Below are 17,365 nucleotides of genomic sequence, written 5' to 3' on the forward strand. Positions count from 1 at the left end.
AAAAGGCAAAACAAGGTGGGGGTTATGAACGAGTGGCTTGGCGAAGGCCTGAGCTGCGTTCGGCAGGCGCATTGCTCCCTCACCTTCGTACCCGCTCGTTTGCGCCTGTTGTCTCTCTCTTCGTGAATTCGAACGTAAGAAAGTTGCCGGTAACATAGAACGCATATTCTTTGGTTTTTGGTCCATCTAATCGCCATCTTGCAGCCCACATAATCCGAAAATGGCATACTTCCCAGTACCATAGAATGACAAGAAAACAACTTGCGTTCGTTTGAATTTCACCCCGACAACAAAATCACTACTGATCGAGGACACTGGAGTGCTTCATGACGGAGGAGAGCGAGACTGGAGGCTAGAATTAGCACAACAGTGACCCGACATGTCTTTCAAATCCCCTTTTGCCGCATCTTCGTCCAAACCCGGCCATGGCTCGATCGTTCTCGAAATCCTACCGCCCGGAACGCCAGTACTCCGGAACGTATCCTATCAGTATCCACTGAAGTTAGTTGCACCAGAACCATCGATACCACCAAATCATTCCTTGAGCACAGACCTGACCCAGGATCGAGACACGCATACACCGCGGTTCGTTCATACAGTCTTTCTACTCACATATGGCGGTGGCATAGTTGCCGGAGATTCTATCAACCTAGATGTCCGAATAGACTCTAGAACGCGCCTCATCCTCTTGACCCAAGGCTCAACAAAGATTTTTAAAACTCCTGATCCTCAACTGATCTCCCGACAACACATGACTGTCCGCTTGCAGCGCGACTCAGCGTTAGTTTATCTCCCAGATCCCGTGCAACCCTTCGCTCAAACAGCGTTCGCGCAGTCGCAAATTTACCATCTGGAAAACGGCGAGGGAAATCTATGTGTCTGTGACTGGGTAACCTCCGGGCGATCAGCGCGGGGGGAGAATTGGGACATTCATGAATACAAGAGCAGAAACGAAGTATGGAGCATAGACGCAGTGGGCAAGAAAAGGCTACTATTGAGAGACAATCTCGTGTTGGACAAACAAGGAAAAACAAACATGCAGCTCTCCGCACGCATGGACAACTTCTCCGTCTTCGGAACGCTCATTCTTCGTGGACCTCTCTTCTCTTCCTTGTCGAAATTTTTTCTGGATGAGTTCGAAGCGCTACCGCGTATTGGGGGTCGAAATTGGGATGACACGAAACAACTGGAACTGACACCAAAGGAGGAAAGACGCGCATACAGACAACAACGAGAGAAGGCAGATGGATTGATATGGAGTGCAGCGAATGTTCGGGGTTTTGTTTTGGTCAAGTTTGCGAGTCGAGATGTGGAGGGTTCGAGGAATTGGTTGAGGGATATGATTCGGGAGGATGGATCAGTCTCGAGAACTTTTGGAGAGAGAGCTATGTTGTGCTTGAAGTAGTTTTGAAGGAAGAATGATACCCGCAGAATATAAGTACATCGATAGACTGTATCATAATTCTTCTGTACGAATCCAGTGTTACTTGGTATATCTTTTCGAGTACGTCCGATATTCACAGTCTTAATGAAATTCGTAGGCCTTCCATAGATCTGCAGCTTCAGAATTTGTTTTTTCTTCTTCTTTCTAGCGGCCGTTGAAACGTCTTTGTCCATCCAGAGTCTTTTGGGATTCACCCACGTGGAGTGTTGGCCCGAGCGTCGTGTCGTGTTCCCTGTTGAAGTGTGACGTGCCGAGCACCGGACAACGCCAACGCCAACGCATATCCACCAAACCAACAACACAATCACAACCACAATCTCAGCGGCACCATAGCTTAAACCCTATGACACGCACACAACCCTCCAAACGACAATCTCCGCCATCATGAGCGGCAGGCTCGCGTACACACGTCTGGCCACGCTCGCACGCCGAACACCCATTCACACGCCACGTCTCTACACAACGAGCTCGCTACCCGCCGGTGGTCTCTTGCGTAACGAAGCCGGCCTCCGTCTCATAAAGCGCCGACCATGGCCCCTCGGGACCTACGCACTGCATAATCTCCCCGCTACCCGTTCAATCTCGTTTGCACGAGCCATACCAAAACTCGTTACCAAATTCGCGACCGTGGGGGCGGCTGCAGGAGGAGCTGTCATTGCGGGCGTGAGCTACATCCAGTACCAGGCTGGACAGGCGGGTAGCTTTGCACTCGACCTTTTCTACCGGACGAAAGATGGCGCGACTGACATCGCTGGCGGGGCCCTGGGCACCGTGAACGGCGTCTTCGACCAGATCTCGAGCGGGTGGGGCAAGACAAAGAACGACTTGGACAAGGTGGAATACCCGGAATGGCTGCAGAAACTGCTTGCCAGAGACGAGTCGGATGGTGCAGGAGGGAATGGCGGCGGTCGAGGGCCAAGAGAGCCCAAGCGCAGCGGGGCGGGTGTAGCTGCCGGAGCAGCAGCGTTTGGATACTCGCAGGAAGATGACGAGGACAGGCACGTGGCTGAGAAGATTGCACGCGACGAGCAGATGATGATGCTCACCAAGAAGATGATCGAGATACGCGGGTTGCTGCAGACTGTGGGGCAGTCAGAGTCGCTTTCGCTGCCGTCTATCGTGGTCATCGGATCACAGTCCTCGGGGAAGAGCTCAGTGCTGGAGGCTATCGTTGGACACGAGTTCCTGCCCAAGGGACACAACATGGTCACTCGTCGACCGATCGAACTAACCCTCGTCAACACCCCGGACGCGCATGCAGAGTACGGAGAGTTCCCTGCGTTGGGACTTGGGAAGGTCACAGATTTCAGCCAGATACAGAAGACATTGACGGATCTGAATCTCGCAGTCCCAGCATCCGCCTGTGTATCCGACGACCCCATCCAGCTACGCATCTACTCGCCCAATGTCCCAGATCTGTCGTTGATCGATCTGCCCGGCTACATCCAGGTTACTGGACGAGATCAACCCCCAGAGCTCAAAGAGAGGATCAATGAGCTGTGTGAAAAGTACATCAGAGCGCCGAACGTCATCCTCGCCATCTCCGCGGCAGACGTTGATCTTGCTAACAGCACCGCGCTGCGAGCTTCGCGAAAGATGGACCCTCGAGGCGAGCGAACGATAGGCGTAATTACCAAGATGGACCTTGTCGACGCCGAACGAGGGGCTAGCCTACTCAGCGACAAAAAGTACGCTCTCCGATTAGGCTATGTTGGTGTAGTTTGCCGTGCACCCCCCAACGCAACGGGCCCAAAACTCTTCAACCGCGGAAACGGCAATATCACGACCGCTATTGTGAAGAATGAGGCAGCTTACTTTTCTGCACATCCTGAGTTTGGGCCAGACTCGCAATTGAATGTGGGCACCAGGAACTTGAAGAAGACACTCATGCATGTTCTTGAACAGACCATGGCGAGCAGCCTGAAAACGACGTCCGTGGCGATTCAAAGAGAGCTGGCTGAAGCGACATACGAGTACAAGGTGCAATACAACGAGCGACCTCTGAGTGCAGAATCATACCTTGCCGAATCTCTCGATGCGTTCAAACACTCCTTCCGTGGCTTCTCAGATCAATTCGGCCGCCAGCAGGTGCGCGATCTGCTCAAGCACGAACTCGATCAGCAAGTCTTGAATCTGTTGGCGCAACGGTACTGGAACCGTCCTTTTGACGATCTGAGTGTGCCATTCCCCGAGACAGATCCGTTGGAGGGCCTACCCAAGGCTGATGTGGAGAAGGATGAGATCTGGAAGATTAAGCTCGATAGCTCGAGCGCTGCACTGACGAAACTTGGTGTCGGACGACTAGCTACAAGCGTTGTTGCGGATGCTCTCCAGACACATATCTCTCATCTCATCTCAAACTCGAGGTTCGCAGCCCATCCTTTCGCCCGCCAGGCCATCACCGACGCATCTACCTCGATACTCAAGGATCTGTCATATGACATCAGCGACGAGCTGGAGATCTGCATCAAGCCATACAAATATCGTATTGAAGTCGAAGACCACGAGTGGGCCAAGGGACGCGATAATGTAAGCAAGGTACTGAAAGACGAACTCAAGGTCGTCGAGACTGCAGCGAAGGGTCTTGAAGAGCAGATGGGCGGACGCAAGAAGGTCAAAGACGTCATGTCTTTCATCGATCGCGTGCGGGGCGGACAGGTTGTGCTGGAAGGTGATGGCGTCGGCGGAGCCGGAGGATACAGCTCAGCGCTATTGAACAAGGGTATGTCTTCTTTGGTCGTTCCCAAAGCGATGTCCTTTTCTCGGATCATGAAATCAATACTAACCTTCCCGTCTTAGGAAGAGAAGCAGTCTTCCTCCGCGACCGCATCTCTGTTCTTCAACTGCGTCTTCTCGCGCTGAAATCCAAACAATGCGCCACGCAAAAGAACAAATATCACTGCCCGGAGATCTTCCTCGATGCCGTAGCAGCCAAGTTGACAACGACAGCGGATCTTTTCCTCGACGCGGAGTTACTGTCAAAATTCTACTACATCTTCCCACGGGAGCTTGATCACCGCCTTGGACGTAGCCTGAGCCAAGAAGAAGTCGACAGGTTTGCGCGGGAAGACCCGAAGATCAAACGCCACCTCGATGTTGTACGTAGGAAGGAGCTCCTGGAACATGTGCTGAAGGAGATGGAGGGGTTGCGGCAGTTGGAAGCTAGGGAGAAGCGGCAGATGTCCCGACGTGATGAACTGGACGAGCAGAGGGATCGAAGGAGGGGAGGGAGGGAGAGGGTGGAGAGGGTGGACAGGGTGGACAGAAGGGGTGGAGGAGGATGGTTTGGATAGGTCGGTGGGACGCTTTCATGGCATAGATTGTATGGTGCTTTGGCGTTTCGAAAAGGTGATGATGATGATATGATGATATACCAGGATAGAATATGTGGAGGACTTGCTCGCTGCTCTACTCTGTGTTCTTTGGTGAGGCGTGCCTCGATGAATGAAGAGATGTTGTACCGCGGTTCATGCAGGTTGTTGTGACATGTCCCCAGTTGTTGCCGTGACATTATTGCCGGTAAGTCCGCGTTTCCGTGGACAGCTACACGCAAGGAAGCAGTAAGATGAACGGCCACACATGTATAGCAGAAGAAGAAGTAGAAACAATAAGAGAGCGGAAACTGCTCGTCATCAACATTCTCAGCAGTCGTTCAAGTAAACTATCCTCCCGTGTCTTGACCCGTTATCGATACATCACGACGTGCAGATCGGCCAGATTAGCGCGTCATGCCAATCACCAACCGCAAGCTCCAAACCCACCTACACCGCAGCCCGAACAACACCCAATGTCCTCTCAATCGGGCGCGCTGAAACGAAAGCACTCCGAGAAGACCATCAAAGAGCACTTTACCAACCAGCAGAAACCCAACTCTGCCCTTCGAGACGAGCTGTCGCCGACGAGCAAGACCAAGCGCTCAAGACTAGACAGCGACACAAGACCTGCAGACTCTACACCGATAAAGGAAGCTGCACGGAATACACCGACAGGCACAATGAGCACCGCGGATATGTACCATTTCCCCAGCAAGAGGGACGTCGTCGATATCACGTCCAGCCCGGACAACAGCCCCGCGAAGCCTCTCCAGCGCCGCGCAGCACCCAACATGCACGCCTCCAGCGGGCCCAAACGCTTGCTCGTCAAGAACTTCCGCCCCACGCGCAAAGTCGATCCGAAGCTGTTTCTGGACCAGACGTGGGCCAAGATCGATAAGGCACTGGATACGATCTTCGCGGGCGATCCCGTGGATTTTAGCCTCGAGGAGCTGTATCGCGGCGTGGAGAATGTGTGTCGTCAGAATATGGCAAGGGATGTCAAGGAGCGGTTGGTGGAAAAGTGCAGAGCGTACATGAGCGGGACTGTTCTGGGTGGCGTTGAGGAGAGCGCGGGGATGGGAGACGTGGGTGTGTTGAGGGCGGTGTTGAAGGCGTGGGGTGTGTGGAACGAGCAGGTGGTGAGTTGTCTTTCCCTTGTAAATGAGGGCGTTGCTGATTCAATATGCGGCAGAAATACCTCGATTGGATCTTTTGCTACCTCGACCGCGCGTACCTCCTCCCACGGCAGGAGTCCCTCCGCGATATATCTATCGACCTCTTTCGCTCGGTTATCTTTGAGCATGCGAAACTCAATCAGCGCATCGTCGACGGCGCGTGCGAGCTGGTTGCTGCGGATCGTGCTGGCGGAGATCTGGACAGCGACATGTTCAACAGGACGGTCACTATGTTCCACGACATGCAGGTCTACACCAAGCACTTCGAGCCGCGCATGCTGGAGCTCAGTCAGGAGTACGTTGTGAAGTGGGCTGATACGGAGAGCGCGGAGAAGTCGCTGCCCGAGTATGTCCGGAGTGCAAGGGCGCTTATGCAGAGGGAGGTCAAGAGGGCGGATATGTTTAGGCTGCCGAATTCGACAAAGAGAGATCTTCTCACTTTGCTTGAAGATCACTTGATTTCGAAGAAGGAAGCCAGACTGAGTAGGCCGTTCACACTCCTTTTCTGCGAGAATGTGTTGCTGACATGTGGTAGTCAACCAAGACGAGCTCGCCGACCTCCTCGAAGACAACGCGATAGAAGACCTTGAGCTCCTATACTCCCTTCTCGAAAGCCGCAAGCTCGGTGCACGACTGCGACCGGGGTTCATGAAGTGGATTCAAGATGAGGGCACGGTGATTGTCTTCAATGAGAAGGAGCAGGAGAATATGGTTGTCCAACTACTCAGCTTGAAGCGCCAGCTAGACACGATGTGGAAAACATCCTTCCACCGCGACGCCGAGCTTGGCCATGGCCTGCGAGAGTCCTTTGAGACGTTCATGAATAAGACGAAGAAGACGAGCGCGAGTTGGGGCACGGACAACTCCAAGACTGGTGAGATGATTGCAAAGTACGTAGACATGCTTTTGCGGGGAGGCGCCAAGGCAATCCCAGCGCAGTTGAGCAGGAAGACGGAGAAACCTGCAACTGCCGATGTGGAAGAGGAGGATGAAGATGTGGTGTTTGATGAAGATACGGAGGTCAATAACCAGCTCGATCAAGTGCTTGATCTCTTCCGATTCGTGCACGGAAAGGCGGTGTTTGAGGCATTCTACAAGAAGGATCTCGCGAGACGGTTGTTGATGGGCAGGAGTGCTAGTGCAGATGCTGAGAGGAGTATGTTGCAGAGGTTGAAGACCGGTAAGTCTCTATTAACCAGACACGCTATCACAACGTGCTAACTGTTCTATAGAATGCGGTGCTGGCTTCACATCCAACCTCGAAACCATGTTCCGCGACATTGAGCTCTCGCGCGAAGAAATGGCCTCGTACAAGACAATCTGCGAAGAGCGAAACGAGAAGCAAAGCGTCGACCTCAACGTCAACATCCTCTCTGCAGCTGCCTGGCCCACGTACCCCACCGTCCCTGTCATCATCCCCCCGCAGATCAAGACCGCAATTGATAAGTTCGAAGCGCACTACAAGCTGAAGCACTCCGGCCGCAAACTGGAGCTAAAACACGCCCTCGCCCACTGCCAGGTGAAAGCCAAATTCCCCAAAGGAAACAAGGAGCTAGTCGTGTCATCCTTCCAAGCCATCGTTCTGCTGCTCTTCAACGGCGTAAAAATAGATGAACATATCGACTACAACTACCTGCTCCAAGCCACCGGTCTCCGTAAGTCACTCTACCCTCCCCCCATCTAAACACAAAACCCCCGCACACAGTATACTGACATCCCCGCCAACAGCCCCCCAAGAACTATCCCGCACCCTCCAATCCCTCGCCTGCGCAAAACTCCGCCCCCTAACCAAACACCCCAAATCCCGCGAAATCAACCCAACCGACACCTTCACACTGAACCCCAGCTTCAGCACGCCCACCTTCCGCGTGAAGATCAACACCGTGCAGCTCAAAGAAACGCAAGCCGAGAACAAAGAAACCCACGAGCGCGTCGCCGCGGACAGGAATTATGAAACCCAGGCTGCTATTGTGAGGATCTTGAAGAGCAGGAAGAGGATTAGTCATGCCGAGTTGGTGGCGGAGACTATTAAGGCGACGCGCACGAGGGGCGTGCTGGAGGTGGGGGGCATTAAGAGGAATATTGAGAGGTTGATTGAGAAGGAGTTTTTGGAACGGGAGGAGGATGGGTTGTATGCTTATATTGCTTAGGTGGGCGGGGGAGGGTGTATATATGTGTATATGATGTTGTGGGTGTTGAGTCTGTCTGGATGGATGGTTTGTGTTGGTGGACTGCGTGATACTTGTGATTGTGGTCATGCGTGGTGAGATGTAAGGATTTGAACTGGATGTAACTGTCTTGAAGAAGTAAGGCAGTCAACCCATCAGTATCAACGATCCGCGTAACCTCTTCTTGCACAAACACATTCTCCACGCAAAAAGCCAGAGTTGAAGTGTCATCCATATCATTCATATATGCCGCTACCGGGTATCATCCACATCATACATCCACATAAGAAAAAGGAAATTCGTAAAACCACACAACCATCATCACTGCGTGCCCAACCACCCCGTATGCCTCTTCGCCCCCCAATCCAACCTCGTCATCGCCTCCAAATCATCCCCATTCAGATAATCAACGCCCTCCTCCACCATAACATCCCAGATCCTATTGCGCAGACCAATAGGCCACTGCGGGGCGCCCCAATACCGCACTTTAAGGCCGCGCTTGTGCGCGCCCTGGATCTGGCCGCGCATGGTGTGCACCTGGTGGTGGGAGATGTGGCCGAACCAGATGTATCCGATTGAGCGGCGGAAGTCGACGGAGGCGTAGAAGGAGTTTGTTGCGTCGAAGTGGGAGGTTGGGGAGGTGCCGACTGTGCCTTGGCCTGAGGTTACGATGGCCGGGGTGGATGTGGCGTCGTCGTCGGTGTCTTGCTCCTGTGAGACGTCGCGGAGGGGTGTGGGCTCTTCGTACATCCTGTCGAGGGGCGCGTCGAAGAAGATGTCGCGGTAGGTGGAGTTTGCGGTGACGAGGTCGAAGGGGGCGTTTCCTGTGGCGACGACGGTGATGGGGCCTTTGACGGTTGTGGTGCCGTTGAAGTAGGTTAGGTAGCCTTTTTCGCGCAGCGCGGTGAGTTGCTGCGAGACGACGGGGAAGATGTTTGCGCCGTTGTTTTTGAAGTCGACGAGTAGGACTAGGGTTTGGGCGGGCGCGGTGTCGAAGACGCCGCTTTTGTTTGTGGAGGCGCTGCTGAATGCGCTGGCGGTGTTTTTGCTGTCGAGCATGGCGGCTAGAGGGTCGACGTACATGGAGCGGAAGGTGCGGTCCTTGGTCAGGGCGTGTGTGTTGTGGCCGACGAAGAGGTCGTCGTCGAAGAGCCAGACGTCGGCTTCGACGCCGGTGCAGCCCCAGCGGAGTGCGTCGTAGAGAGGGACGCGGCGCCAGTAGTCGTTGTGGGAGTGGCATGCGATGGGGATGACATCACGTGTGATATCCAGCAGGTAAGAGGCGTCGTTTGTACCCCACCGGTCATGTCTATGCCTCCCGTGTGCGGGAGTCCTGTCGTCCTTGAGCATGGAAACGTAGCCCAAAATGACGTTCGCGATGTGAACTAATCCGCTGAGGAGAGAGTTAGCATATGTTACGTCAAACTCTGCACAAGACGATGCGGGGACTTACAAGAAGAACACAACTAGGAAGATGGCCAGCAGGCACCCCCAAGCAGTGTAGGTCTTTTTCGATCTCGGCTGCTTCGGTACTCTCTTTTCCCCTCGACCCACAGTCATGTTCGTCAAGTTGTTACCCCGTGACGCAACACTCCGTCTTCTTCTTACAGCCATCAGCATTCGCCTCCAAAACCCTGGCTTCTTTTTTGTGTCAACGTCGTTATAGTAGTCATCGCCATTCTCGAGCGAGCTTAATGTGGTAACCGTTATCAGTGGTTCAGACTTGACGGGAAGGCCATGATCGTACGAATGGTACATGTGCAGCAGAGGAGTCTTGGAGGGCGAGGCTGGCTCGGAGATCGGATCGGAAGACATGCTAGGCGAAGATCCCAGATAACCCTGTCGCAAATCTTAAGCTGATGCAGAGCCCTGGCGATCAATGGACTGCGGCTCGTAACGTCGAGGAATTGTTCGAGGCAGGCAGATATATGTATGATTGGAAACAATGGACCGAGCCGCGGGTTTTCCACTTCGTGGGGACCAGAGTCTTTGCGGCTCGACCTTAGCGCCCAAACACCTTCCGAAAACGACAGTCGGTAAAAGCGCCACAGTCTTCTGACAACGATCCAGACTTTCGACTACCCCAACCTTGGACTATGCTGGATTGGTCCTGTGTCCGAAACTCAATCAATCCCGGGAGTAATCAGTGGTTGGCCGAAAGCCGCGGGAGCTAGGGTTTAGTTGATGCGCGTGTCAAAAGGTAGAGCAGTTGGAGACACAGATTGAGTAAATATGAGCGTGCGCGAGGGTCAAGGCGCACCGGAGGTGATCTGCACAACGTCACTACCACCCACTTTCACACAGCGTCATGCTTATCACGGAATTCTATACACTGTTGAGACGGGATCGCGAGCGCCGAACGGCAACATGTTGCGCACATTGTTTGAGCATGCGCTCTGATTAGCTCCCATGCTAAGCACATCACTCTCTAGGCCCAGTAAGGGTAGCGGGAAGGCAATGCCAGGGTGCAGGAACTCGAATGGGTATTGGTTCGCAATTCGAGAAGCTGGCGAGCGACGTTAGTGAAGCCACTCAAGCTATCGACAAGGCACGATGTTCACACGGGAGTTCTGGTTCGCACAGACTCTCCGCCCTTACCACCTCCGCTTTCTCTCAAAATGACGCAGACAAGCCCAAAAGCCATGGGCGAATAACCACAAGCCCCATCCGTCATTGACTGACTGCGTAATGCCTGTGGTGGACTTATTTGTGACCACTTCCATACAGACGCCAAGGTGTGGGGTGTTCTCAAACTCGCTCCGGAATAGATTCGCAATCAGCCTCACCATCATCGTCAGCGCGTTGTGATACCACTAGTCTCTAGAAACGGGGTTCTCTCCGCATTTCAAATTCAGCGGCGGGCATAGCGGCATAGCGGCGGGCATTGCGGCGTCGCCAAACTGATTCTAGCTGCGCATCCATGGGACAGCTAGGCTCGATCCATCGTTCATATGAGGGCCTGGAATCCACCACATCAGAGTTTCTCCGTGGATCGTTTCCGTCAATTGCATCGAGCCCGACCTTGGGTCGCAGCATGCACGCCATCAGCGGCTATCTATCGCAATCGAGCGACGAGTGGCGGAAGAAGTCAAAGTGCAAAGCGCATATCCGCGCAGGATCGTGTACCGGCAAAGGGAGAAGGCGGGGTGAATGGCCGCGCCACGTGCATACAGTCGCCAAGAGATTGCTTAGCGGTTTATCGCCATGATCCCTGTACGAAATTCTTCGCGATTTCCGAGAAAGAGGAACTGCAGCCAAACCACATAATCACGCGTCTACAAGGTCACGATGCCGCACAAACATAAGCGCAAGGCTGGGGATGATGACAATGCACAGTACGCTGTTCAATCCCACACTTTTACCCCACAAGTCATGCTAATGGTGGTGTTGTAGATTCAACCTCCCTCCAACTGTCCGCGCAACAGCCCTCCCAGTCTCCAAGACAAAATCCCAAAACGACCAGTCAAAACGAAGCAAAAAGAGGAAGATAGCACACATCGAGGGCTACGGACAAGATGATATGCCCAAAGCCTTCCAGCGCCTCATGGCCTTCTCGGGCGGCGCGAAGAAACGCTCCGGCCTCGACGACGGCCTCGTGAAGAGCAAGAAGCAGAAACGCCAAGAACAACTACAACAGCAAGAGCAGCAAAAACAGCAAAAATCCCTCCCCTCCACCGAGGAAAAAGAAGCGAACAAACCCGAGCCCCAACCCACCGCAGCAGCAGCAGCAGCAGCGACCCCCAAGATCCTCCCCGGCGAATCCATGTTCGCCTTCGCACAGCGCGTCGACGCCGCCCTCCCCTTAACCGGCATCAACAAGAACGGCAAGAAAATCGCCGGCGTCAACGACCATCGCGTAACCAAACACGAGAAGAAACTAAAGCGCCTGCAGAAAGGCTGGCGCGAGGAAGAAGCGCGCATCCGCGACAAAGAGGCCGAGGAGGCCGAACTCGCAGAGGAAGAAAACGACGAGCATGCCGCGATGTGGGAGGACAAAACTGCCGACCTGCCCTCAGCAGCAAACGGGAAGAAAAAGGCCGCCGCAAAGGGCAAGAAGAGGAAGAAGGTTGTGGGTGAAGTGGATAATCATAGCGAGGACGAGTGGGCTGCGCTCGAGCGGAGTAGGGTCCAGAGAAAAGGTCTGCATGATGTTGTGTCTGCGCCGCCTGAGTTCAAGAAGATTCCGCGCGAGATCTTTAAGGTTAAGAATGGTGCGGGCGCGAAGGTGGGTAATGTGCCCAATGCGGCGGGGAGTCTGAGGAAGAGGGAGGAGCTGGGCGAGGTGCGCAAGACGATTATTGAGACGTATCGCGAGCTTATGGCTGCGAAGAAGGCGAAGGTCGAGGCTGGTGCGCAGGATGATTGATGTGTAGACCTTGGAGATGTAGTAGGAGATGCGAACACTATACCCCCTCGCTCGTGGACATGTGGGAGTTTCTGAGCGCTGTGTGACATGTTGGTATGAGACAGACAGGATGACAGACGGACGAGATGAGATGAGATGAGACGTGCGTACGCCTTCCACAAGACACCATCGAAAAGCCATTCATTGCACTACAAAAACAGACAGACATGCATCCATCCCATCCTATCCATCCCTCGTGAAAAACGCCGAAGCGCCAGACATCGAAGGTATAAAACGACCCGTCAAACCACTCCATCCCATCTCAACTCGTACATACATATCCCCCTCCGGTAAATAGTGTCGCGAGAAGTAAACGGGAATCCACAGCATACATAGCATAACAAGGGATAATAAACAACAAAGATCTGCACAACCTAGTCGCCGACGATGCTCTCCCCATCGACGCGCTCGTCGTCCTCAATCGCATCTACATCGCGTTCCTCCGCGCCGTTGACTTGTTCTTCAGCATCGGCGTCGGCCATCTCCTCGTCTTCGATCTCGTCGTGCTGTTCTTCCTCCTCTTGTTCCTCCTCCTCACTATCGTCTTCGATGACAATCGCTTTGCTCTTCTCTTTCTTCTCGTCCCTCGCCTTGGCGGCGGCGACCTTCTTCTTGCCCTGCTTCACGGCATCGAGATGGTTGACGACTTCGCGCCACGTCGGCGTGAGCTTCGTCTTGTTGCGCTCGAGACGCGTGCGCACTGCATCGCCACCATTACTATCCAAGCTACCGACTTGCACAGCCTGCACGATGCGCGCGCCAAAGTGGCAGAGGCGCTCTTCCGCAAGGAGGGTGCGGAGCTGGCGATCCGTCTGGTCCACGTCATCATCGTCGTCGGATTCAGGCTCATCATCAGGGTCGATAGGGTCGTCGTCCACGTCTGGTTCCTCGAGGCGCTTGCCAGCGAGTTTCGCGAGGTTAGTTTCCGTAGCGGAGAGGATTTGCGTGAGGAGTTTCGCGGTATCGTCATCGATGTCCTGACATAAAGACTCCCAGTCATCACTGGCATCGATTGAGGCACGGCCTTGGGTTTTCTTGGGCGTTCTTGTGATCTGGCTTTTCTTCGCTTTGAGGGACCGGAACATGTTGTATATGTCTAGCAGGAGGTTTGCCGCGTCGAGGCGCACATCGTCGGCGCCCTTGCGCGTTTGCATGATGCGCATGAGTGCTGTGATGCAGGCGTCTCTTCGCTCGGCAATCGCGGTGAGTTCTTCGTCGGGGATCGTGGTGCCTTCTTCGATGTGGATGCCACACGATCGGCATTTCCACATGAAGTAGACCAGCATGAGGGACATGGCGTGGCGGACGAGTGTGTCCTCTGGCTCCTGTAGTTCCGCATCCAGACGGTCGACCAGTACACCGCGGTCAAGAATATCTAGCAAAGATGCGATCGGCGGTGTGTCTAGGGCGGCTTTTTTCGATTTGCTTCTCGAATTGGCAGGGGCGTAGACATGGTCTAGCACTGAGGCGTCAGAGGCCTTGGCCAGCTGTGCCATCTTCAAGACGACGTTAGATACACCGACGACGATGTTCTGCTCCAAGTTGCCTCGTTGTGTGAAGTCTTTGCCTCTCCGAAGGGCATCGAATGTGTTGATCAGATCATCCCAAAGAGCCTGGATCTTGAGCCCGATCATCTCTTTCAGCTCGTCATTACCTTGAGCGTGCAGTATCGACCCTATCGCCTCACTCAGAACGCGCTCATTGTGATGGGTTAAGAATTGCTTGTTGATATCGTCGAGCAACGCTGTGAGTGCCGCGTTCTGCCGTAACTCCTGAAAGACATCCAGGTTGAGTTCACGCTCCAGGCGAAGACATAACGCTGCGGCCTCGGGCAGGGCTCCAAACTTCTTCAAGAGCTGAGGGATGAACGTCGATAGCTTCCTGGCCATCTCCGCCTGGTCCTCCTGGTTGCTTTCGCGTTGCGCTTTCGTCTTCTTCTTGTCGTTTTGTGCCTCAGCCAGGCGCTGCAGACGAATGCGGACCACGGCGTTCAAGATGTCGAGAAGAGCAGTTTCATGCTTCTCCTCGAGTTGGCAATTTTGGCGAAGCATCGTTTCAGGATCATCGCCCGCGCCATTTTGTACCGTCTGTGAGTGGTCGTAGAGAAGATAGCCAGCCAACACCTCCCATGATCTTATCTCTGGAATGGCATCATACAATGCTTGTGCAGCTAGCGAGAATCGCGACTCAATACCAGCAGCCACCAAGCCAAGCTCCGCACCAGACGGGGAAATACGCTCGATTTGCGAAGGCAGCTCGGAGTCCTCCTCATCGTATGACAAAAGCTGCTCAACCAGGCACTTCAGCTTCAACCACTCCAGTCGGGGGTTTTGGTACTCTTCATCGTCCTCGTCAGGAGGCGCTAGTGCTTCGTTGAGAGCTTCTTCACCACCCATATCCTCGACGGTAGCCTCGTACGCAGCATTCACATTCTCGGCAAAGAAGCCCACAACTGACTTGCGAACCTTTGCATCCGAGTCGAATATCAGCTTGCCAACAGAGTCGATATCATCGGGCTCGAGAAAGCCAGCCTCTCGAAGAACATCTAGCAGGTCGACCGCTGCAGCGCGAACGTTGTTCTCAGCATCGCGCGTGGCGATCTCAACTATTCGCGGGCGAAATCGTTCGGTGAAGGTCTTCAATCCTGCTAGCTTGTCCGTGTCGCGGAATAGTCTTGTAAGTTGGTGGAGGACCTCAACTCGAGTTGGTGGGTTGGGATCTGAGAGGACCCAGCCAAGATAGCGCAGATGGCTGCCGTCGAAGAATTTGTCTTGATATATGATGATCCAGTCTACCAACGCTACTACACAGTCAACTCTAATTTTGGGATCTACGTCACGGTATCGATGGATGTAGACCATTTCGAACCATTCGTTGAGATAGGTGTCGACAAGCTCCAGCTTCTGGTTGTATTGCTCGACCTCTTGGTTCGCCGCCGAGACACGTGTCTTGTTGACGCGCGACTTGTTAGACTCTGACTCGCTTTGCCGAATCTTCTTAGCTGTGTTCTCGACGATATCGGCTGCAACCTGTGCCAGTGATGTTATAATGGCGAGAGATGCGACGGTGCTCGTGTGACGGAAAGGACGATTGCCAGTGGAGGACATGGAGCCAATCCACACTTCGAACGTCTCGATGAGGATTGTGTTTTCGTACATGAGCCCCGACTGGGCCACGGTCTGGATGAGGGTGTAGAAGAAGCCATGTAGCGCTTTCCTGAAGGCCTGGCCGCCGCCATCCTTGGCTTTCGCGATAAGTGGGTAGTCTGTTACTTCTTGCTGTTTCTTGTCAGCGCGCGCAATACGTTCGAATTTGGTGGTTGCGTACTGCCTGGAATTCTTCTTGTATCTCTGCAACGCGGTTGTGCGAATTATCTGGATCTGCAATGTCGTCCTCGTCTATCTGAATGCCACAGCCAGCAGCTCGTAGTACCAGATTGACAATCTCGGCCACAGCCAGGCCCTCGTGCTCATTGAAGCGCACAACCCATCGCGCCGCAACATCCTCGAGTCGATCACCGCTAGCAAAAACGTCGGCTATGATGCGATTAGCTTCGTGATCTATTCTCACAACACGTGAGACTCGTACCATATAGTCCTCCTGGCGCATCCTCGGCAAGCGTGCTCTTGCGAACAGCTGCTTTGCGCGGTTTCTTGGTCGCCTTCTTCGATACACTTGTCGCAGGCCGAATCGCGAGACTGACGGTCTTGCCATTTGTTTTCGCTTTCTTAGGCGCTGGTTTCTTGGCGCGCGCCTTGCTCTTTTGTTTGCGCCTGCGTTCCCTCAGTTCCTCTTCGTCTGGTTCACCCTCGCTGCTTTCCTCATCCTCTTCCTCAGACAGGGCCTCGTTCGCGTCAACTCCGCTGTCGTCATCGTCTCCGCGTTTGCGCTTTGTGCTTGCGCCTGGACTCGAACCGGGCGCGTATTTTTGTGGTTTCTTCGAGACGCGTCCGGATTTGCGTCGCGCTGTCGATGAGGCAATTTCGCCGTCGGAGGCTACATCCGCCGAACTCATCTTGATTGCGCGCAATGATTCACAGCTGGTTGCGCTGCTAATTTCTTGGAGAATGACGCGACAATTGATGTTAAGGAGTTTCGGGCGGGGAGGCGATGATGGAGACGCGACTGCCTCGCGGACGGTTAAGCTTTGGAGCTAGGTGCACGTGCCATGGGCAACGACGACATCATCGGACGACATCCATCACCGCGACAGTCGATGATCATTCACTCCAACAAGCTTCTTAGAGTACCGCTTTTGCCATGTTGTATAATCTAGTAGCTGAGTAGTTTCGAAGATACTTGAACTTGTCCCGCAACAGGTTCGATAATTGCAATGTCCTCTTGCATCTGTGAAACGATTTGGGCACGTTAATCCATATCTAATCTTTCATGCAAGGCTGCGCGTCAAGGAGCTTCCATCCTATTTACTACATACAATGATAATCTCTTACCTGGCAACGTCGCCATTGTCTCAGATCTATATAAAAAGAGGGGTTTCTTTGATCGATGTCCCATAAGTTCAGCTAATGTTATACAATCTTAGCAACACACGCGCATCTTTCACCTCCTTGATTTTTTGATACATTTTGCCCAACTTAGCCCAAAGTAGAACTTGTTCAATCGATTTGCTTGGGAGTATTGGCCCCCAGTTCGTCTGGGGTGCACCCCACAATTCTATCAGCCCAACTTTGCCTATAAATCATGGAAAGGCCGCAAGTCGAAGGTGTTATCAGCGGCTTCTTTATTAGCACTGTTGATTTGGGTTCCATCTAGATAGTAGATTGCAAGTTTTGAGAACTTGCTTGTAGGGAACATTCAAGATGCACGTTGAGATATTTGAATGCACTTCCTATCTAAGA

The 17,365-nt window shown here is 53.5% G+C and overlaps 6 protein-coding genes across 6 annotated transcripts; 4 read left to right on the forward strand and 2 right to left on the reverse strand.

Annotated features, from left to right (window-relative positions):
• The first annotated feature begins 104 nt into the window (after positions 1-104).
• On the forward strand, positions 105-1,481 carry P153DRAFT_322248 (urease accessory protein UreD). Its single transcript, XM_033665169.1, has one exon. The coding sequence runs from the start codon at positions 380-382 to the stop codon at positions 1,403-1,405; it is 1,026 nt and encodes a 341-aa protein (XP_033520811.1). The 5' UTR covers positions 105-379; the 3' UTR covers positions 1,406-1,481.
• Positions 1,482-1,729: 248 nt separating this feature from the next.
• On the forward strand, positions 1,730-4,899 carry P153DRAFT_425004 (uncharacterized protein). Its single transcript, XM_033672515.1, has 3 exons — positions 1,730-4,166; positions 4,244-4,633; positions 4,738-4,899. The coding sequence occupies exons 1-3, from the start codon at positions 1,829-1,831 to the stop codon at positions 4,761-4,763; spliced, it is 2,754 nt and encodes a 917-aa protein (XP_033520812.1). The 5' UTR covers positions 1,730-1,828; the 3' UTR covers positions 4,764-4,899.
• Positions 4,900-5,231: 332 nt separating this feature from the next.
• On the forward strand, positions 5,232-8,452 carry P153DRAFT_322254 (Cullin-domain-containing protein; the record flags this gene model as incomplete). Its single annotated transcript, XM_033665170.1, has 5 exons — positions 5,232-5,897; positions 5,951-6,416; positions 6,469-7,113; positions 7,166-7,588; positions 7,662-8,452. The coding sequence occupies 5 exons, from the start codon at positions 5,232-5,234 to the stop codon at positions 8,081-8,083; spliced, it is 2,622 nt and encodes an 873-aa protein (XP_033520813.1). The 3' UTR covers positions 8,084-8,452.
• P153DRAFT_346121 (uncharacterized protein) lies at positions 8,204-10,032 on the reverse strand. The gene is made up of 2 exons (XM_033666110.1): positions 9,555-10,032; positions 8,204-9,494 (listed from the first exon to the last, which is right to left on the reverse strand). Exons 1-2 carry the CDS (start codon positions 9,914-9,916, stop codon positions 8,423-8,425), a joined length of 1,434 nt encoding a protein of 477 aa, XP_033520814.1. The 5' UTR covers positions 9,917-10,032; the 3' UTR covers positions 8,204-8,422.
• A 1,357-nt stretch (positions 10,033-11,389) lies between these two features.
• P153DRAFT_388465 (uncharacterized protein) lies at positions 11,390-12,467 on the forward strand (the record flags this gene model as incomplete). The annotated part of the gene is made up of 2 exons (XM_033670755.1): positions 11,390-11,436; positions 11,495-12,467. The coding sequence occupies 2 exons, from the start codon at positions 11,390-11,392 to the stop codon at positions 12,465-12,467; spliced, it is 1,020 nt and encodes a 339-aa protein (XP_033520815.1).
• Positions 12,468-12,576: 109 nt separating this feature from the next.
• P153DRAFT_399208 (STAG-domain-containing protein) lies at positions 12,577-16,997 on the reverse strand. Its single transcript, XM_033671709.1, has 3 exons — positions 16,095-16,997; positions 15,834-16,042; positions 12,577-15,784 (listed from the first exon to the last, which is right to left on the reverse strand). The coding sequence occupies exons 1-3, from the start codon at positions 16,519-16,521 to the stop codon at positions 12,881-12,883; spliced, it is 3,540 nt and encodes a 1,179-aa protein (XP_033520816.1). The 5' UTR covers positions 16,522-16,997; the 3' UTR covers positions 12,577-12,880.
• Positions 16,998-17,365: the final 368 nt, after the last annotated feature.

This window comes from Dothidotthia symphoricarpi (genome assembly GCF_010015815.1).
Source record: "Dothidotthia symphoricarpi CBS 119687 unplaced genomic scaffold P153scaffold_17, whole genome shotgun sequence".
In the NCBI taxonomy this organism is placed as follows: Eukaryota; Fungi; Ascomycota; class Dothideomycetes; order Pleosporales; family Dothidotthiaceae; genus Dothidotthia; species Dothidotthia symphoricarpi.